General features: G+C 34.8%; 1 protein-coding gene across 5 annotated transcripts; it reads left to right on the forward strand.

Annotated features, from left to right (window-relative positions):
• The first annotated feature begins 988 nt into the window (after positions 1–988).
• On the forward strand, positions 989–8074 carry LOC112284002 (uncharacterized). 5 transcript variants are annotated; one of them, XM_073534949.2, is made up of 9 exons: positions 989–1776; positions 2142–3721; positions 4057–4249; positions 4422–4973; positions 5174–5313; positions 5567–5792; positions 6059–6418; positions 6769–6857; positions 7156–8074. In XM_073534949.2, exons 2-9 carry the CDS (start codon positions 2217–2219, stop codon positions 7241–7243), a joined length of 3153 nt encoding a protein of 1050 aa, XP_073391050.1. In that variant the 5' UTR covers positions 989–1776; positions 2142–2216; the 3' UTR covers positions 7244–8074. The 5 variants fall into 5 exon arrangements, with proteins under 5 accessions (XP_073391050.1, XP_090107547.1, XP_090107548.1 ...); XM_090251421.1 differs by having other exon boundaries at positions 7162–8074; XM_090251419.1 differs by having other exon boundaries at positions 1073–1420.
• Positions 8075–22797: the final 14723 nt, after the last annotated feature.

A 22797-nucleotide genomic window follows, 5' to 3' on the forward strand; every position in this document is an offset into this window, starting at 1 on the left:
TACAAGTTTTAAATAACAAAAGATAAATTTGTCTGTGATTATTTGATTATATAAGACTCACATGGAATTGAAGTACAAAAAATATAGAGGAATGATAAAGCAACCCAAATTTTTACTAAAACAACCCACTCTATCTTAACCATCATTACACCCTTGTAGCCCCCATCCCTATTCTTAGCCATTTCCCATTCCCAACTATTGCTAAGGATGGAGGCAGGGGATTGAGAACATCAAGAATGGGGGTGACAGTTGGGAACAGGGGAATGGAGATGGTTAAAACATGTGTGACGATTTAGTAAAAATTTGGGTTACTTTATCATTTCCCAAAAAATATTATAAAAACACATGATGAAGTATCATTATTGTATAGAAACAATCAACTTCCTTGCGTATCAGACCTTGGTAAGTGCCACTTAATACATTGCCCCAATAAAAACCCATTATGCCTAGAGAACAAAGAAGAAGAAGCAGGTAGGTGGCACATGTGGGAAACTTCACATTTCAGCACCACGCGCTTCTGGCTTTCGGCCCTAAAGCACCAAAAAAGTCTCACAGATCTTTCACTCTTAGGCAGGAATAAAGCACAGTTCTGGGTAGCTCGGTCCAAAGATACCAATCTTAACAAATAAAAAGGGGGACCCAAGACCGAGAGAGGCCTTGTTTCTTTACTGCGAAGCGTGTCCTGTACTCTCTGATGTGGTCTTGGGTCCCACTCCTTCGCCCAGCCTACCTCATGCCAAAAGCTATCGGCTGGGAGTTTTTTCTGACACTATAAGACTGACAATTTAAATAATCGACGTGGACCGCCCAGGTCGATTATTCAGAGGTGGAGAAGAGTACGTGGGCAGGTCATGGGGCTGTCGGGTGCCAGGCTGGATGGAAGATGGGGCATGGGTGTCGTCGGTGCAGTGTGAATGAAGCAGGGGTTTGGCAACAAGGCCCTCGTGTGCGCTCCTTGAAAACGGTTATCACAAGGCGTTTGCTGTAGTTTGCCGCGTTTGATAGAGTAGTCGCGTTAGCAGGAGAATGGTCATAAAAAAACTTTGTAGGAATTTTTTTTAGTGTTGTTGTAGCTGCTTATGGTTATATTATTTTATGTAAGAAAGATCTTCTCGAAATGATGATTTTGTTTGCAGTTGCTACTAGCGTAGTTGGTAGGGTCGATGACGGTGTGGAGCAGTGGGAAGGAAAACGAGCAGCGAGGGGCTTTGGGGAGAAGCCCCGACCCGTAATGGGAGTTGTTTCCAGAGCTTCAACCTTCTGCAGATGATCTAGTCTGCAGTGAGCTAGTGGGGGGAGTCTTTGGAGTTCAGGGACTTGCTTGAAGTCAATTTTGAGGCTGATCACGGTTGACGGAGACTTCCTTGACTTGTTCGGTGGCGTAAGGGTGCTGGTGCCGATATACTGCGCGAACTTGGAGGTGACCTAGTTGAAAATCATTCCGGTTTCATGCATTTTGTAAAATTTTGTGTAAAGTTCAGCGAGAGTTTATGACGGAGTGCTCTGAGATGAGCGAGACCAGGAAGGGAGCAGTATCATTGGCAACAGAAATCATTCTGCTCTAGAGTTGTGATTATCCTCTTCGTAGAGACTGTAGTCTGCCTCCACGAAGGGACACATTTACAGCTAAACAATTTTGTCACTATGGATTTGCTCTATTGAGAGATGAGGAAATAGCTCCATTAAATTTACCTTGCGACTGCAAGGCATGTACCAAACGCTCCGTATCCTTGTAGCTTTCGGTATGGAAAGTTCTACCTACATTTTGCAGTGCTAGTAAGTCCTTTTCTCTTCTTAAAGCTGAGTGATACATACTAATTAATTGGCAGTATTAGTGATTTAGATGCATACCTTGAGGCGTCATTTAATATCATCATGACATTTGTTTCGATTTAGGACATACCAGTTAAACGTTAAAATATACCTTGAGGCGTCATTTAATATCATCATGATAAATAGTCATCCGTAAGCGTTAAAATATACTATCTAGATTGTCGACGAGAATTAGTGTGTTCTTATTAATCTTCGATTCCTCCATTCGATTTGTCGATGATTTCGGATAGAACGACTTGGTGGAGATCATCATATAAAATGCAATTCTGAGCGGATTATTTAACGGTGTGTATTATTGGATTCAACAGGTTTGTATTCAATAACTAATTGGAAAATATCGCTACAATTCTTGTCGGAGAAGTGCTTTTAATTGTGCATCAACCATGGAAGATGTGGATACCGATGGCTTGATTATGGAATTTGAAGCTTGTCCCGACGATCCCGTCTCTGTTGATTCCAAAATGGACCTTACACCACGGCGGAAGCCTCTTACGTACAGTTGTATGAATTTGAAGGATGAAGAAGCTTGGCCATTCTTGGTGGAATACTTTGGCGTTGCATATGCCTTCGCAGCACTTGGAGCTCTGATCCATAACACAAGAAAGGTGAAGAATGAAATGGATATAACTAGTTCTCATGTTCAGAAGATGGCTCTTGTATCCATGTTGGCGAGGGCCATGGGCTGGTTGCATATACTAGCTCTAAATGCTCAGCTATTGCGCGAGAAATTGTCAGCATCAGAAGAAGCCAGACACAGAGACGGTTTATCTTGGAAGGAAGAAATAGCGGTACTTGTACATAAAAAAGAAAGATCTGAATTGGAGGTTTTCGAACTGAAGAAGAGACGGGAGGAGGACTCCAAAGCAAATGAGAAAGTTGTGCGTATTTATGCTGGCCAAGAGCAGTCCTGGAAGAGTGAAAGGAAGAAGTTGCGTCATGAAATAAACCTCTTGAGGAAGGATCTGTTTAAGGCTGAAGTCGGAGAGATCTGTGGATTTAAGTTGAATACGAAAGGAATCAGTTGCGAGATGTGTGACCAGAAGGACAAACACGCGAAGCAGCTTGAATTAGCGCTTAGTGAGAAGGAGTTTCTTCTCATGACGGCCATCGAGGAAGCTCGTTTGGCAGATCGAGAACACAAGGAGATCAGAGAGAGACTAGCTGAGGCAGAGTTAGTTGAGGTCCAGTTAAGTAAGAAATTGGACAAGGAGGTTGCAGCTTCCGTTGAACAGGATCTTCTTCTTTCCGAAGTGAAAGAAAATCAGATGGAAGTTGAAGGCAGATTTAAAAGTTTACTTGAAGAGCTCAATACCACCAGGATAAATTTGAGTACTTCTAATTTTGAATTAGAAAGGATTTTGAGCGAGACGGAGTACCTGAAGAAGGAATTACAGAAGAAAGATGCTGCAGTCAGTTCATTGATGGAACAAGCAAGGGTCAAATCTGACGAAATGGAGGATCTTGTTCGAAAGCTTGCACAACTTCGTGAAGAGAAAAAAATTGCAGAAGTAGCAGGAGAGAATTGGAGATGGATTCCAGAAGAAACTGTCTGTTCAAGAGTGATGGGGGCGAAGGTGCAATCTATCACGCAACTGGAGGAGATTCATTGGCATGAAGTGGAATCGTATGAGAGGCAACTCAGGGTCAAGGATGAAAGAATTTCAGCTCTTAGATCAAAATTATTAGCGGTGGAATCAGCGTTAATTCATCCAAAGTCCCAATCTCATGAGCTGAAACTTGAAATATCAGCGAAGAATCTGAACTGTACCACTTTGGCTTTGTACGATGACGTGAAGACTGCCCATGACCTCACAGTGGACCTTGAAAACTTCAATTCTACTGTGAACCAAGTATTAATGAAATTGCATCAGGAGTTCGATGAAGCTAAGTAAGGCTAAAATCTAATTCATCTCACTCTCGATGTCTGATGCAGATTTTTGGCATACTATGCGGCTTAAATAAGAATGATTGTCATTTTCACAATACATTTATGAAATGGAACTTGAAAAAATGAAGCTAAATTCAGAGTTTCTGAATAAATCAATGATTAAGAAGAATCATCGCACACTCATGTAGTTTCAGTTGGAAAAACCCAGGGTTTTCTAGATTGTATCAGATCATAGATTGTTAACTCTTAGTATATACATGCCAAGTCTCACGCTTCTTTTCTGTTAAATCAAAATTCTGAACTTACTGGAAGCTTATCTCCGTTATGGATTTTAGGGAGAAGCTAAGGGATCAGGTCCTAAAATACAAGACCAAGCTTTCTAAACTTAGAGAAAGAACAGAGGCTGAGCTTCAACAGAAAGACCTGCAATTGGCCTCCACAGAAGCGAAATTATGTCAAGTTTTGTTGCAGTTGGCTAAAACGAAACGAAACGAGGAGTTGATAACTTTTGACCACAGCGAGGAGAAGGTAATTTGTTCTTTTGTACATTTAAATATTTTTTGGGATTCTTCAGTTAACGAAAATGTTTGTGCAAATAATAACGTTGACGTAGATGAAACAAAATATCGCAAATAAAATCTGACGACTTTCATATCACAAAGAATTTCTAATATTTATTATTTCCTGGCAAATTTTGTAGATCTTTTTACAGTACATTGGTGAGGACGATCAGGAATTGTTGCTCACGAACAACAAAGGGTTTGAGAAATCTAAAACAGCAAGCCAGACATCTGAAAACTTGATACCAGATGATCAGAAAAATGAAGGGGAAATTTCTTTCGAAGGGCAACTTTACAAAGAAAATATGTTTCTTGGTTTTGAGTTTTTAGAGCAGAAGATGGTCTCAAAGACAGAGAAGAATAATAGTCTTGACAGTGTCCAACTTCAGAACGCTTCGAGACTACAAAGATACGACAGCTTTTCACTGACGTCAGATCCGAGGTCATTGTCTTCACGAGGCCGAATTGCCGAGAAGACACCACAAACATCTCAGTATGCAATAGAATCTTCTTTCGCCACAACAGCTCAAGTTTTAAAAGAGGGGAATGACTCAGAATCGTCAAGAAACCTCTACTGGTTTCGCAGCTCTGTTAAGAGAAAGCGAGAAAGCATGAACAAAACACATGATGATTTTAAAGCAGATCCAATTTGCACAAGCCGGACTAGGGATATAGATGACTTTTCACCACTGGTAAGCAATGCGAGGAATCCTTTCGACTACATGGTAAGCAGATGCCTGGATTTGCAGTGTAACAGCTCGCTTCTCATGTGTTCCTGCAGAAATAGGAGCATTGCGCCGAGTCACCATTGAATTGCATAACCTATGATGGAGATGCGAACTTTTTTTTCGGTGACCGAGATGGACTCAAATTTTTAAGTGCTGTGAAACAGATTCCTGTTAACAGAACACAACTCACAGATGCAGACCTGCCCAGTGCGTCGGAACATCACTCCAGGAATTCTTTATCAACTATTAAACCGGGATTACAAGGTCCCTCATCTCCAGTTTTTTCTGGGATGATTACGAAAAGGTTGATAATACAATTGTGGCATCTTGTGTGACTTTTCATATTCAAATTTTTTAATCAAACACCGACGGAGAGGATGAAGAGATTTTAGCATGCATTTTTCAATAACTTATAAAATCCGTGCACAAATTCTCGAAGAGCTGTTCTAGCAAAAGGATTGTTGCTGTAGATAAAAAAAAATTAAGAAAAGGCAGACCAAATGCTGAAACCACCTATGCTGTACACATCTAATTGAGCTTTAAACTTGTGCTTTAAGGACTGACGTACGTACGAGAGAGGACATCGAAATTTTGGGTCTGGCATTGGAAGTAAAGAGGATAGATCAGCAGCTTGCAGAGATGGTGAAAGCTGGAGGCGTTGAACAGTCGGATACAGTTCAGTTTCTGATACCAACAACCATGGTTGTCTCAACAAACACCAGCCAGAATACCAAACGGTCCCAAGGGTTAGCAGGGAGAGTTTGCCGTCTCGCAAAACATATGGTGAGAAACTGTTTGTCACGCTTGTGAGTAAATACAGTTTCACCTTTTTTATACACAATTTGAATGTGTAAAATGTTGCGTATTAGCATGCGAATCATCACAACGAAATTGAAACTAGTTCCTGAGCTAGCTGCGGTTCTATTGCCTAATTTCAAAGTATACTTGAAAATCTTCAGCGTAAAATTCTGATTCGATTTGATGCATCGTTGTAAGTTTTATAGTAGCCGTATCGTGACGTACCAGTGATGCATTGTCTAAACCTGCAGGGCTTTACTGGACCCCTACCCGCTGCGGTTATCAATTCATGCATCGATGTGAACGGAATTTGCACTCAAGATCCTGTAAAAACAAAACAAAATGCATATATGATTTCTCAATCGTCTGAACTACCTTCAACAAACGACTTGGCCATCTTACAATGGAGAGCGAAGGTAGTGAGCGAAAAGCTTCTCGCGATTCAAACCAAACTGGTGAAGTACAATTCTTCTGGTTCTTCATTATTTCCAACGGAGCAGTTGCTGGACGCTGTACAAGCACACCTTTCGCAGGTCAAGATGGCATTACGTGCAAGAATGAGAACGATCAACCCAGAGCCGAGTTCTTCAGCTCCCGCCAAACTTGAAAAGGTGAGCAACTTAAGCATGACTTTTCTCGAATATGGTTTGTTTTCATTGTGGTGAATAGATTAGGAATTTTTTTGGATCCTGCAACACTGAATCTCACAGTGACAACAAATGCCTTGATGGCAACGGGACTTAATTTCTGATTATTAGTAACGATTTATTTTGAAGATGTGACAAAATAGTTTGACACTAGAATTAGCAAAGATAGCCATGGGCGGTTATTTCGACATCTTTCATACTCAATATAATATCTTACATACTGGAAAATTACTGAAGGATCGCATATGCCCTGATAGGCTACCTTGGTTTCAGACTTCCTAAAATGGCACCTCCATATATTATGCCAATTACAGGTCCATTCCATGACCATGAATAGGGAGAAATACAAAAGTAGAGGCGCATTTGGAAGAGGGCCGGAATACAGATCTTCTAAGTACCATTTGTATGCACAATCTCTGCTCTTTTACTTTATTTTGAATTCTGTTTTTACAACGCCCATAAACCTAGAATTTATGTTAAAAATTTCAGAAGCAATTTCATCTCTAAGGGCCTTTGCTTTTTGATCCTGACAGAATAATGTCTAATAAGTCATGCACACATGGAGGAAAACTTGCTGTCCTCTGGTAGGAAAGTGAGGCTTATGCATTTTAATCACTTGCTATGATGTGTGCCAGAATATTTCACATGCTTGCTAAATTGATTTGCTATCATTTCTTCCTTAAACTGAGATTGTGTATCAGATGCAGATTGGATGGGGAGGCTCATCACCTGACAAGGAAAGCCAAAACTCAAACTTTTTTGCAAAAGTTGGTTATGCAACTGCATTAATACTTCACTCATCAGCAGGAGAGAATGGCGAGGAACCAAGTTGGACAAAAGGGGACATTGAGCTGTAGCAATGTCTAGCACCTTCAAGCCAGTAGTGGAGAACAAAGGGTCAAGACCAAACAAAGAATTTTTCTGGAAAGCAAGACAAATCAATTTGGAATACATTTATTAGTGCGCTGAATCGCTGTAGTATTTCATATACAAGGCATCTCTCATAATGACTTGACGTGAAAGATCTTCAGGGGCTACGTGTTACCTGAACAGATTGGCCGTCTCAGTCGCGACCGCAGAGTTCATGGACGCAGTTCGTACTAAACTGAAGCGTCCGGTGTTAAGAAATGCCAGAATGCGTGCGACCAATTATGTGAAGACTGCTGTGAGAAAATGTAACGGGCGGCAATTGTTTTTAAACACTGCTCAAAAAATCATTTCACTACGACCAGAAAGCTCTGTAAGCTCGACTTTAAAACTTCATGTAGAGTCTACTTCTAATTTTTTTTAAATTCCTGGTGCTGAAGCCTATAACTCAAGTGATTGAGGGAGATGTTTGGCAAAATAATTCCAAGTAACTGAATATCCTTAAAGAAACCATCGACGTGTGGAGATTAGAGCCCAGGTACTCGATCTTCAAATAGAAAAAAGATAGAATAACTAGTTATGTAAGAAATTAGTAAAACGACAGGGCTTCTCAACATTTTCTGGAGTTTTTGCTCCCCAGTCGTTGCACGTTGATGTCTTAAAGATAACTTCACTTTGATTCGCGCTCGTTTCTGATCTGTATTTATTATTTTGAACCTTGTGGTGATGGTAAAGGAGCTTCTGTCACATGAATCCCACGGGTTTTGTTGAATATCCCCTCTGTAAACTTAATGTCCACGGTTTGCAAAAGTAGTTTACAATGCTTTTGAATTAATTTCACTTCCTTATTTTGATTATTGTGCTTTATGATAAGGGGTTCATAATAAAGAAAGATGAACCCCTTATCATAAATTTTATAATTCTTTGGAAAAAAAATATTTGTTAGATTTTTCAAAAAATAATAATTGAATTATGTTTTAATTAGATCAATATATGTTAAAATTTACCTTAAATACCAGATGTGTTTGGTATTTTAAAATATTTTTTCTACGTTTATAATTAAAAAAAAAAAAAATCGAACCTTTTGAAATATTTTAGAACTTAGAATAATATTTTAGGATTTTTTAATAATGTTTAGAAGTATTCAATAACCATTCATAATCATCTAGTAACTTCTATAGCTTTTCTTAACCATTTCAAAGTCTACTCAAAGATACATTAGATTTTTAGAATATCTCATAATCTCTAAAACCCATTCAAGGAGTATCTATTAAAACAGAGTTGTTTTTAGATAAGTAAAAGAAAAAAAAATGAAGGATGCTACAATTTCATTCACAAAATATTTTTAAACAACTTAAATAATTTTTTATTTTTAGCTTTATATTTAATATAACTTCTAATATAGTATCATATTTTTCATAAAATTTAATATTTTATAATTATTTTGTAATTTTGAAATAAATATGTAATATTTATTTGGAACTCTTATATAAAATAATAGACTAACTAAATATAACTAACTAGTATAAATATAATATAAATAAGTAATGAACTAAATATAAACTAATTAATGGACTAAATATACCACATTTACTACCAAGCTTCAACTTGTGCCCAATTGTTTTCATTACAAATAATACTTAAAGGCACATTAAATTTCTAAAATTTATCTTTACCTTCTTTTAGATTTATCTAACATTTTTTCTTAAAATTTATGCTCCAATTTAGTAAGATTGCATATCTTCTTCTACAAAATCAATCACCATGACATTATACTTTATTGCCAATTAGTAAGCATAAGCTTATTAGAATTCTAGTTTCAAATGGAAACTTCTCTTAAGATAATAAATCTTTTAATTGTCTTAATTTTCTTGACACCTCTTTCCAAAGTTGAAACTTTAATTAGCTAATTGAATTTAGAAACAATAGATTTCTTGCCACAAAAATCAATATTCTTTTTATATCTTAGTTCTACTATTCTTGATTATAAAACTCTAAAAATTAAAATTAATTATCTCTTCAATAAAAAAAACTCTTAGTATCATTTAATTTATAGTTAAAAAAGTGTAAAAATAATACGCCATCCTTCATTGAATTGGATGTTGCTTCTATGTTTAAATTCCAAATTCTAATAAGTTTATGTTTACAAAAGAACAACAAAATTACTAATATTCATCTATATTTTTAAGACTTTCTTATAAAATATTTGAAAAAAAAAAAAAAAAAAAAAAAAAAAAACCAAAGCCACTTATAAATCATAGAAAAAATTTTACATGGCTTTGACCATGAATTAAAAAGAAGAAGGTTTTGACCATATGAGCCATTGAAACCTCTTATTTTAATGATCAAAACTTGAAATCAAGACTTATAGCCATCAAATGAGATATAAAAATTACTTTTTGGAAAAATTAGCTCCTTTATTATATTTATATAATAAATCTATTATATAAATTATTATATAAAGATCATTAATTTAAATAGTAAATAATAATATTGAAGAATTTCAAAGATAATAAACATTATTATTTTCATCATTAAATTTTTGAAAATTAATTAAAATTTTAATAGAAAAGTAATTCTTATTGAAGATAATAGTTATATTATTATTGAATCGATTATATTTTATGATGATATAACTTTTTAATTTGTCAAAGACAAGAACTTAAAGAATATAAATAAACATGTGAAATATTTCTCAAAGAAATATGATCAAATATATATATATATATATATATATATATATATATATATATATATATTCAAAAAATAAATAAATGGCTATTGCCAAATGACAAGAAAACTAGAGATTCTTGAAACTATATTAGAATCAAGAAAGAAATTGACAAGAGTGAGGAAGGCCTTATTCTTCCCTCAATATATATATCTTCTAACTAAAAGCTACATAGCTATGTTTTGTAAGACCTCCAATATGTGTCTAACTTATAGGACATGTATCTAATTTATAAAAGAAACTTCTTATATATGCTCTACATATCCAACTTATACCACAAGTGGCTAATATGTACAACATGTGGTCAACTTATTGGCCAAGTTTTCAACCTATCAATCACTTATAGACATATATAAAGACAAAGTAGCATCTATGAAGCTTCTTCATAAGATATTATCAAATTTATCTATTTTTTATCTAATTCTATTACCTCATATTATCTAGATATTATTAAAATAAATATGTACATACATAAAAATAGATTTATAATTCAATTTAGAACTAAGATTTTGAATACTTACTGAAGTGCATATTAACAAGTTAAAATAAAACTATAAGAAATCATTTTCGCTAAGAGAGTTGAAAAAGATTACTTATTTGATATAGTGGTAGTTATTATAAAAAAAATCTTTAAAAATTTGGAATAATCACTAATTATTAAACACTAAATAATATTATGCTAAGAAGGATTATTTATATAAAATCATTAAATGTAAAATTTAATTGTATTATTAAAAAAAATTATTTAATAGAAGACATGTTATCTTGAAAAAGATGTGATAGATAAGACAAGAAAATTGAAGACATAATAGATATTTGAAAAAATATTTATTTAATTTTAAATCTTAATAATAAAGATAAATTATTTCTTGAAGAACTTTATGAAGGTGAATTATTAGATATTCGTTATTACTTGAATATCTCAATTAAGAAAGTAAATTAATTCATAAAATAATTTAGATAAAAATAATTATATATATCTATATATATATATATATCTATATATATATATATATATATATATATATATATATATATTCTTTATAAAAGATTTTTAAAGAAGAGACCAAAGAAAATGATTGAGATGCTATAACAAATAATAGGTAATAAAAAATACCAACAAAAAGTATCAAAAGAATTTTACTATAGTTTATAGATAAGATATAGGGAGATTTAAGCCATCTTTACTAAACTTAAAGAATAATATTGATAGAAAAATATTTATTATGATGTGATTTTATTTATAGAATTATATGAAATTTTTCAAATATATGATAGTATACAACATTGAGAAGTTTTATATGTTATACAACTTTTGACTATTTATTTAAAATAAATTTTTGAATTAAGAATAAATTCTACTAATGGAAGTTGTAGATTTTTGTTTAAAGATATAATTTATTACTATGAATATGTGAGAAAGGTTTATGCACACTATAGAAAATTAGATGTACAAGAAGCTTGTGTATTCTTTGAAAGGTGTGGAATTAAATTATCATTTAATATTATATAGAATCTAAAAAAAAATACAAAAAATAAGTGTGATCATTTACTTATCATAAAAGCATTAATTATAGCTCATAATAGAAAGGTGAAAAAATGGACTCAATTCTTGCCATTTATATTGTAGGTTAATCAAATAATTATAATTTAGTAATAGGATATATGTCTATTAAGCATATGAAAAAGCAAAAACCTATCATGCCAATTAAAAAAAATTAATAACTTTAAGTATGATACTAAAGGAAAAAAGAATTTTTAGCTATTGAGATTCAAAAACTTAAGCAAAAACTAAAAGATAAAAAAATAGCATTAGAAAGGATAAAGAATATTTCTTAATTTAATGAAAATCATCAATTAAGATCAAAGGTAATTGAAAAAAAGTGATTGGATTTTGGTCTATAACAATAGATTGAATAATCAACATAATACTCTTTAAAAAAATTCTAAACATTGATTTGAAATATATATGGTACAAATTGTTTATGATAATGCAACTTTTTAGATAGAACAAGGTTGAAAATATCAATTGTTGAAAAGCAAGTGAAGATATTAAAACAAAAATGTACAAAATTTAATATAGAAGATCTTGTTGAAACTTAAACCTTTCAAGATGAGAAGACAACTTTGATTTGGATAATAAGAATGATAAAGAAGAATTAAATAAAGACACTATATGCATGGTGCAAAGCTAACAAAAAGATTCAATTTATTTGGTACATACAAGAATATGCACAAGTTGAGAGGTGGTAGATGTTGTATTATAACATGGCTATTAGGTGAAAGAAAAAAATTAAGATTATATTATAGAAGAACTTAAGTATAAAAAAAATAATAATAATATATTTTTTAAAAATATAGATAAAAAATAGAAAGGTAGTAAAAAAAATTAGTATTGATGTTGTCTTTTTGTAAAAATATTTCTATTTACTAATAGGACCATAAATTAAAAAAAATAAGATAGATTACCAAAAATAATATTTAGAAATATTTAAGTTAAAATAAAGTATAGCTTTCAAGAAAAATTAGCTAAAAAATCCTTAGATTGATATCCAAAGAAGATTAGTTGTGAACTAAGATTAAAACCAAATCCTAAGGAATAAAAATATGTACATGTGGTAATTGTGGTATTTTCTTTGTTGATTGGAGAATGAGACTAGAAAATTGACTTCATAGGTTTTTTTTTAGCATAAGATTGAAAGAATATGCTTATGAATTCTTTAAGCTTATTTGTAATTTCTTTAAAATATTTTTACAATTTCTTTAAATTTTTTTTATGATTTTTTTATAATTTTGTTAGTATTTTATGAAGATTTTATTAGAATTGTAAAAATTCAATAGTAATTTATTTAGGAATCTATTTAGATTGTTAAGCTCTTCTTTTATTTCAAAATATAAGTTTATCTTCTATAGCAAAGTATTTGATACATTTTCAAATAAGAGAATACATAATACAACAATGTGCATGTTTAGAACAACATGATCTTTTTAAATATATGACATTTTAGATATAAATCTTAACAATTAATTAAATATATAAAAATAATTTTCATAATTTTATAATAATATATCCTTGATATTTCTAATAACAAAGACTCTTTCTTTTTTTTAATTAATATTTTATAAAATAAAAATAAAATCTATTTTAATCAATTTAATCAATATCATTTATATATTAAATTTAATCAACTATGAATCTAATTATCATATAAAAAATACAAAAAAAGTAATAAAATTATAAATTTTATCAAAAAAATCTAATTAACTATATTTGTATATCCTAAGAAAAAAAGTGATAATTAATGTTATTTGATAATATATGACTAAAATAACTAAAAATTATGATTATATCTGTAGAATAGGCAAATAAACTTTGTGGTAAGTTATTGGTTGGTTATTGATAACCTTGAGAATTAGACTGATGATTAGGCAGTTTAGTTGGTAACAGTAGGTTGTTAGTAGAATAAATGGTTAAGAATTCAAAGGGTCATAACCTTTGGAATCTATTGGCCGACAGATCATCTTTTTGGTAGGATAAAGAGATTGAGTAAAGAGAGATCAGGGCCAGACTGTGATAGTCATAAGCTGAGGCAAGCTTGGTGCTACCTCTTTTTGTTTCTTTGTTGTTGACGAGTAATGGATAGTTTCTAAATACTGAGAAGTTAGTTTGGAGTGCGAGATTGTTAGAGTCGTAAGTCGAGATATTTAATTCTGTGTAATGAATTGAGAAATTGAATACAATAGGTAAGTTGGAGATCAGTAATTGAATATATATAAACTGCAAAGTGACTAAGTGGGAGATGAATTAATAAGAATATGGAAGTATTATTGAATTGATAGTCATAGAGTGGATTATGTGTTGAATTAAGATGGAAGTAGTAAGCCTCGGTTTTTTATAATTTGATAATTGATTTCAGATAGCGAGAGTACAGTCAATTGTGATACTAGTAGACCCAATTCATATAACCAGTCTTTCCCCATATTCCAACCCACTTATATTAGTTTAATTACTTTGATATATTAAAGCTTGAATACAATAAGAACAACATTTTGGCACCGCTTCCAAGGAAATGATAACAATATGAAATGTTAGAAATTGATTGTATAAGAGATAGAATTATATGTTGAATGAGAACGTGAGAAGAACCAGTTTTAGGATTACAAATATGTGAGTTATAATTCAAGGCACTATTGATTTTGTAAAGAAGAATGAAAGAATATGAGTGATAATCACGAAAGGGAAGGATTATCAAAGAATTAATTGACAAGCAAAAGAAAGACAGGAACAATTATGCATAAGAAATCTCCTACACCAACGACAAAAAGGAATTTTATGTCCAAGTAAAATCAAAGGAAGAAAAATTCAAATTCAAATAGCAAAGAGACCAGTGATAACACCAATGGCCGTGGGAGTACCAGAAGTACCAATTGTAGTACAAATGGGAGCAGTAGGAGACCAAACTACAAGTATGGCACCATTACCTACTTTCAATGGTTGGTCGGGCTCTGATCCCGATCACCATATATCTCAATTCTTGACAACCTGCATGGCTAATAATGGTAGAACTGAAGACATTTGATTGAGACGGTTGCCAAAAACTTTAAAAGATACAGCTTTTGAATGGTATATTAGGCAACCAGTGGATAGTTTTCTCAATTGGGAGGCCTTGAGGAATACCTTCCTAACCCATTTTAGACCATTTGGATTTGAAGATTGGCTTAGAGAAAGTTTTATGAATAGCAAAATGATTGCGGGGGAATGTCACGGACATAATCATGTAAGCTAGTAATTACATATATAAATAGGTAGAAGTAAGTAAAAGTAGGTAAAAGTAAGTTAATTCTATAGTATTTAATATGGAAGCTTCTTAGAAGCTTCATAGATGCTGCTTTGACTTCATAGGTGTCTTTAATTGACTTTTTGGATTAGAAACGTAGTCAACAAGTTGGCCATGTGCCACACATGTTGTTAGCTTGAAGATCAAGCTAACTATGTGGCCCACACGTAGAAGAACTTGCCTTGTGAGTCAAGGCATGTGTCTTACAAAGTCAACACATGTTGGAGGTCTTATAGAACGTCGCCATGTTGTTGTGTTGTAACACGAGTATACCGTGAAAATATAAAGAAATAGGACTTTTATTAATGTTCAATTACCTCGAATATTGGGAGCAACGACCAACTCCAGTGCAAATACTGAGTGGCCAGGTTCAGTCACCCCGTTACAGTCAGCTGGGGCATACTGAAATACTCCATTCGATTCCAATAACGGGAGTCAGCAGGAAGAAAAAGGACCAATTCACACGACGGATGAGCCTCGTTTGAAGAGCCGATTGGATCCAATTTCAAGAATCCAATCCGGATCCTCTTATCCAATATGAGACCTGAATTGGCCGGGCAACCCAATACAGTCTAATTACGGGAAAATCCAGGTCTTACTACGGGCCTCAGCCAATCTGACGTGAAGGACCAATTTGATCCAATTACGGGGACATCCGGGTCTTACTATTGGACTCTTAGCCAATATGAGACCTGAATTGGTCGGACGACTCAATGTGGTCCCGATTACGGGATTTCGATTCTGTTTCAGGTTGTCCTGTTCTCTGTGCCGTTTCAAGGAACGTTGTTTTCGGTAAAAAGATCTCTTAAAGGTAAAAACGGGGGAGAAAGCTTTGACGGCAAGAGCCAATTTTGGATCCAAGCTCTGACGGTGGGAGCCAATTCCAGATCCAAGACGGAAGATTGAAGAAATTCAGAGGATAAGGTTAGGGGGGAGAATAAGTTTTGGGGGAGTTTTTGAAGGATGGGAGGAGAGAGCTAGCTTCATGCTTCGGGCGGGAAAAAAAGACAGAGAATTGGATTTTTTTTTTTCTTCATAGGGTTTTGGGAAAACTGAGGCAATGGTTGCTGAAGTCAGTGTTGTAATAGTGAATCGGGATTTTTAATGAAGTGGGTTTGATTACTCTTGACTGTTTTGTGAAATCGAGTTACGTCTGTGATAAAGAGTTAAAAGGGTGTCTATAGGATTGAGTATGCGGAGTAAATGAAATTTATTGGATTAATCTAACAAGACAGTTAGTGGATACAAGATCGTGAGTATAAAGCGGTATCAAAGATTAGCAGATTGGGTTGTTCGGGGTTCTCTGTAACGTCTAGAAACCTACCAGCTCGGGCAAAAAGGACTTCGACAAGCAATCGAAGGGCATCCGTATAGATTTACGGTGTATTCTTGCAGTTGTTTGTATTTCAACAGTCAAAAACCGATAAACTGCTTGAATATTGGCGAATCTCCATATTACCTTCTACAGCGAGATGCCCAACGCGTTGTCGAGCAGAAAGCACGTAATACGACATAAGTGGTGAACCCGACGTAAAAGCTTGAGGTGGAAGGTATTGGATTTCGGTTGATTTTATCTTTATTTTATGGAAAACAAAAATAAAAATTTTGAACGATTTTTGGAAGGAGTTGCTGGTGGGGATTCTTCTAATTGACAAGGTATGCATATGGATCCGTCTATTGCTAGTCTGTTTCAAGCCATCTCATTATCAATGCAGCAACAACAAAGCAATGATCGAAAGGAAGCTTTGGCAACCAAAGCATTGCAAGCAGTGGTCAATAAAATTGATCAATTTGATGGGAGGAATATTTCAAGGTATTTAAGATGTTATGTTCGTGAAATGGAATTAAATTGGATTTCTGAGAAGAAAATGGTTGAATTATTTGGACTTGCCACGATACCGGAGATAAGAGACGATATTACATCGATTACGGATCGTTATGGGAATTCATGGGAGATTTTTTCACACGCATTGAAAGACGAATATTTCTTGGAAGATGCTGATCGCATTACTAAGAAGCTGTTTCTGGAATGGATTGAACGGCCCAATAAGAATTTGCAAGCAACAGAGCTACTAAGGAAATTTGAGAGGTAGTACTCTCAATTGTCGAAGGTAGAAAAATTGACATTGGAGCCGAACAAAGTTGATCTATTTCTTGAAGCTGCTGATGGAGAATTGCAAGGGAAATTAAAACTCCTTCTTAAAGACAAAGAAGAAGATGAAGGATTGACAACAAAGTGGAAGAACGTTGAAGATGTGGTGATGTTGCTTACTAAAAGAGAAAGGAGGAAGGATAGGAGCAATTTCCCGAAAACAGTACAAGCACCCAAAGCTCCAATACGTACAACACCACCAATAATGCCTACAGTTCAACCTTCGACATCCTTATCAAAGAAAGCAGATATGGAGATGGAAGAAATTATACAAGGAATGCGAGATCTTCAAATCAAATTGGCAAGACTTGAAGAGAATACTTCTACAAACAATTCGAAGAATGTTTCAAAACAAGGATATGTACAAAGATGCATTTGGTGTGATGATGCTTCACACATTAGAAAAGATTGCAATGAATTTAATAATATGATACGGCAGGGAATTATTTGCTGGAAAGATGGAAAGATAGCATTCAAAGATAGGGAGGATCTTCTTCAAACCAATTTTGGCAAGAGAGAAATGAGAGCATTAGTTCAAGATTACCTAAAGGAGCATGAAACAGCAGCACGAGAAAGTGCAAGTTATGGTGCTAGAGTAGATGATGAAATTGGTGGAAGTACGGAAATTAGTGAGTTTTTGTCACGGCCATAATCATATAAGCTAATAATTACATATAGAAATAGGTAGAAGTAAGTAAAAGTAGATAAAAGTAAGTTAATTATATAATATTTAATATAGAAGCTTCCTAGAAACTTCCTAGACGCTGCTTTGACTTCATAGGTGTCTTTAATTGACTTTTTGGATTAGAAACGTGGTCAACAAGTTGGCCATGTGCCACACATGTTGTTAGCTTGAAGATCAAGCTAACTATGTGGCCCACACGTAGGAAAACTTGCCTTGTAAGTCAAGGCATGTGTCCTACAAAGTCAACACATATTGGAGGTCCTATAGAACGTCGCCACGTAGCCCCTAGTTAGATAGTATATATAGAGACAAGAGTGAAGGCTTCTTCATTCTTGTCAACTCTTTTCTTGCTTCTAGTGTAGTTTCAAGGGTCTCTAGTTTTCTTGTATTTTGGCAATAGCCATTCCAGTTTCTTTCTTAATATACATATTTCTATTTTGTCCTATTTCTTTTTTGAGAAAAGTCTCACTTACTCTTTAGCTTTCATCGAGTTCTTGTCCTTGACAGATTGACAAGAGTACACTTACAATATCAGAGCTTTGTCTTTTCTTGATTAAGAGTGGATTACCCCTTTTTCTTGATAAGACATAAGCGCATTAGAAGTTGCGGATTACCCTCTTTTAAACTGATATTGTTCTTAGTATTTTCTTTGTTATCAATTCCTCTCTTCTATTTGTTTTGAGCGTTATTAGACATCTTCTCTTTTCTAAGTGCTACTATGGCAGAGCTTGTTGAAATGAAGAGTGCAATGGCACAGATGCAAGAACAATTGAGGGAGTTAATGCTTGCAATGCATCAACTCAATTTACCACCACAAGGAGCAACAAGAATGGTAGGAAGTGAAGATATAGAGATGATTGGGGCTGCTTCAACATCTGCACCAAACCATGTCCCTTCTCCCAGAATGGAACACCCTTCGAGTGTTAGAGAACCGAGAGTGGCCTTGCCCGAGAAGTTTGATGGTACCAGATCCAAGTTTCGAGGATTCATCAATCAGGTCCAATTAGTGATTGAACTTCAACCCCAGAGCTATCCAACTCCAGGGTCACAAGTTAGATTCATTGGTACACTTCTTTCAGGTTCAGCATTGTCATGGTTTTCATCTTTTCTTGAACGACGAGATCCAATATTGGATAATCTGGAGGCTTTTTTGGCGGAGTTTCGATCCATGTTTGGAGAACATGATGCAATTCATGTTGCAACCAACAAGATCCGTATTTTGCGACAAGGCAATCGATCAGTAACATTATATGCTTCGCAATTTCGACAACTTGCAACTGATATCAAGTGGGATAATGCCGCACTTGTGAGTCAATTTCTCTACGGATTACAATATGAGGTAAAGAAATTGATGCTTAATTTACCTGATCCTCAAACATTGAGTCAAGCAATTGACTTTGCTGTGAAGTGCGACAATCGACTTTTTGAATTTCGATCCGAGAGTCGCACAAGTGGGCCTCAACGTTACTACAATTCAATGGCAACACCGACGTCTCCTCAACACATACCTTCGGAAGTAGAGGATATGCAAATTGATGCGGTACGTTTCAAACCTCTTACTGAGCAAGAAAAGTCTCGTCGTCGACAAGAAGGATTGTGCTTATATTGTGGAGAACCTAAGCACACTGCTCAACATTGTCCAAAGAAGCGACGTAACTACAAAATGAGGAGTACGGCTGTCAAAGAAGACAGTATGTCGGAAAACGAGTACGTCCAGCTACAATAGGGACCGTGCGGCTGGAATCTTGTACAACTTCTAATGAAGGTCCTATCCTCTCCTCAGAACCATCTCCTTGTTTTATAATAGATGTGCGTTTAGGACCTAATAATTACAAAGCCTCTGCCTTGATAGATTCAGGAGCCTCAGCTTGTTTTTTAGATGAAGAATTTGCTAGATGTCATAGAATATCATTAATACAAAAAACTAAACCTGTACACGTAGAAGTCATAGATGGTCGTCCGTTGTCTTCTGGAGATGTAACTCATGAAACACTTCCTGTAGATGTAGTAATAAATGGTCATAGTAGTTGCGTAATTTTTAATATATTTAGATCTCCCTCTAATCTAATAATTTTAGGCTTATCATGGTTAGAAAAGTATAATCCTCGAATAGATTGGATTTCTCGTAAACTTAATTTTCCTCGGAGCATTAGTAACAGTTCTATTAATCAAGTAAAAAACCATGAGTCTAGTATAGTAAAACCCGCACTTATAGGTGCAAAAGCATTTATACACGCAGCAAAAGAAAGATCAACTTTTGCTATTTATGCTGCACCTATTTCTGAAAGCGTAAAGACTTCAAGTGGCATTCCAAGTCAATATCAGGATTATCAAGACGTTTTTGAGAAAAAGAATGCAGATATTCTTCCTAAGCATCGCCCATACGATTGTTCAATCGATCTCAAGGAAGGAACTCAGCCACCATTTGGACCAATTTACAGTTTATCGCAAGATGAGTTGGCTGAACTCAAGACATATATTGACGAGAATTTAGCGAAGAATTTCATACGCCATTCAAAATCTCCAGCAGGAGCTCCAATTTTATTCGTAAAGAAAAAAGATGGATCTTTACGAATGTGTGTTGACTATCGAGGACTCAACAAGATCACAATCAAGAACAGGTATCCATTACCTTTGATATCAGGACTCCTTGACCAGTTAAATCAAGCTAAGATCTATACAAAAATAGATCTAAGAGGAGCATATAATCTAGTACGGATCAAAGAAGGAGATGAATGGAAGACTGCGTTTCGAACCAAGTACGGACACTTTGAATACAATGTCATGCCTTTTGGACTCACGAATGCACCAGCTGCTTTTCAACATCTCATGAATGATGTATTTCGTGAATTCTTAGACAGTTTTGTCATCTGCTACCTAGACGATATCCTGATTTATTCTAAGAATGTTGAAGAACATGAAATACATGTTCGTCAAGTATTACAAAAACTTAGAGATGCAGGATTATACGCCAAGATAGAAAAGTGTGTATTTCACACTACTCAAGTTGATTTTTTAGGATACATCATTTCAAATGATGGTCTTATGATGGATTCTAAGAAAGTCCAAACAATCATGGATTGGAAGATTCCAAAGACTGTAAGAGATGTCCAATGTTTCTTGGGATTTGCCAATTACTATCGGATCTTCATCAAAGACTTCTCACGAGTTGCAGCTCCACTTACACGCTTGACTAGTAAAGATAAAGTCTAATGGAATCAAAAAGCGGAAGCAGCATTTGAAGCCTTGAAGACATCGTTTGTCTCTGCACCAGTCTTATATCGTGTTGACTTTTTCAAGGTATTTTTTATGGAAACAGACGCATCGGATTTTGCCTTGGGTGCAGTTTTATCACAAATGGGAACAGATGACAAACTTCATCCGATAGCTTTTCATTCAAGAAAATTCTCAGCAGCCGAGATCAATTATGAGATCCACGATAAAGAACTTCTTGCAATCGTGGATTCTTTTCAAGAATGGCGTCATTATCTAGAAGGTGCTTCTAGTCCAGTCACTGTGTATACAGATCACAAGAACCTCGAGTATTTCATATCAGCACGCGTGTTGAATCGTCGTCAAGCTCGTTGGAGTATGTCTTTGTCAAGATTCGACTTCATTATCACTTATCGGCCAGGAAAACAACAAGGTTTGTCCGATGCCCTGTCTAGACGTTCTTATTTTGCACCAAAAGAAGGAGATGCAGCTTTTGAGCAACAAAGAATGGTCCTCTTGAAACCGGAGCAATTTCATCTCCGAGCAGTGAAATCAACACTGACTGTTGATTCAACTTTTCTCAAGCAAATCTAGTCCAGTATGTCCTCAGACCCTCTTGTTCATGATATCGAGAATAATTCTTCCAAGTCTCATCATCCTTCTAAGTTCGAGTTCAAGAATAATCTATTATATTTTGAAGGACGCCTATATGTTCCAGAAGGAAAAGCACGTTTGCGTGTTCTTCAAGCACGTCATGACTTTCCAGCAGCAGGTCACTTTGGATATAATAAGACTCTGGAACTCATATCAAGAGATTTTTGGTGGCCACAAATGTGGAAGTCAGTCAAAGACTTTGTACAATCATGTGATATTTGTTCAAGATCAAAAATTCCTCGACATCGACCTTACGGACTTCTTCAGCCATTACCTATACCAGAACAACCATGGTCTTCTGTTTCTATGGATTTCATCACAGATCTTCCAAACTCAAGATCTTATGATTCTATATTTGTGATAGTAGATCGTTTCACCAAGATGGCACATTTTATGCCATGTACAAAATCTATCACAGGTGAAGAAACAGCTAAGCTTTTCATTGATAATATCTATCGCTATCATGGATTACCTAAAGATATCATATCGGATAGGGGAACTCAATTTGTGTTGAGATTCTGGAGGACTCTTTTCAAGATTTTAAAAGTGGACATAAAGCTATCTTCAGCTTTCCATCCTCAAACTGATGGACAAACAGAGCGCATAAACCAAGTCTTGGAACAGTATTTAAGGTGTACCATCAACTACCAACAAGATGATTGGACAATCCTTCTGCCATTGGCAGAGTTTGCTTATAATAATACAGTACATTCTTCCACGCAACAAACACCTTTTTTTGCCAATTATGGCTATCATCCACGACTTGATACTTTTGATTTTTCAAAAGTTGATAATCCTGCAGCAGAAGATATGGCAAATCGGTTGTCAGAGTTACATGCAATAATGAAGGCGCAGTTGAAGAAAGCTCAAGAACGACAAAAGATAAATGCAGATGTATATCGTAAAGAGCAACCACAACTCAACGTGGGTGATAAGGTATGGCTACTTCGTCGCAATATCAAGACCACTTGACCTTGTGACAAATTGGACTATCGTAGGCTTGGCCCCTTTTCTGTTTCTGAACAGATCAACCCAGTTGCATATCGGTTACATCTATCGGAGTCAATGAAGATCCATCCTGTATTCCACGTGTCTCTTCTTGAACCATATAAGACAGTGGATATACAAGGAAGAAGACAAATGCCACCGCCTCCTATAGAAGTAGATAATAATGAAGAATTTGAGGTGGAAGAGATATTAGAC

Source organism: Physcomitrium patens, chromosome 6, assembly GCF_059467195.1.
Source record: "Physcomitrium patens ecotype Gransden chromosome 6, ASM5946719v1, whole genome shotgun sequence".
Classification (NCBI taxonomy): domain Eukaryota; kingdom Viridiplantae; phylum Streptophyta; class Bryopsida; order Funariales; family Funariaceae; genus Physcomitrium; species Physcomitrium patens.

What these genes read in the sequence shown, in the direction of transcription:
- LOC112284002 (XM_073534949.2), top strand. Translation starts at nt 2,217, where the DNA reads ATGGAAGATGTGGATACCGATGGCTTGATTATGGAATTTGAAGCTTGT. An exon ending in TCTGGGATGATTACGAAAAG is followed by an intron (nt 5,314 to 5,566) that starts GTTGATAATACA and finishes TTGTGCTTTAAG; the next exon opens with GACTGACGTACGTACGAGAG. An exon ending in CTCCCGCCAAACTTGAAAAG is followed by an intron (nt 6,419 to 6,768) that starts GTGAGCAACTTA and finishes TGCCAATTACAG; the next exon opens with GTCCATTCCATGACCATGAA.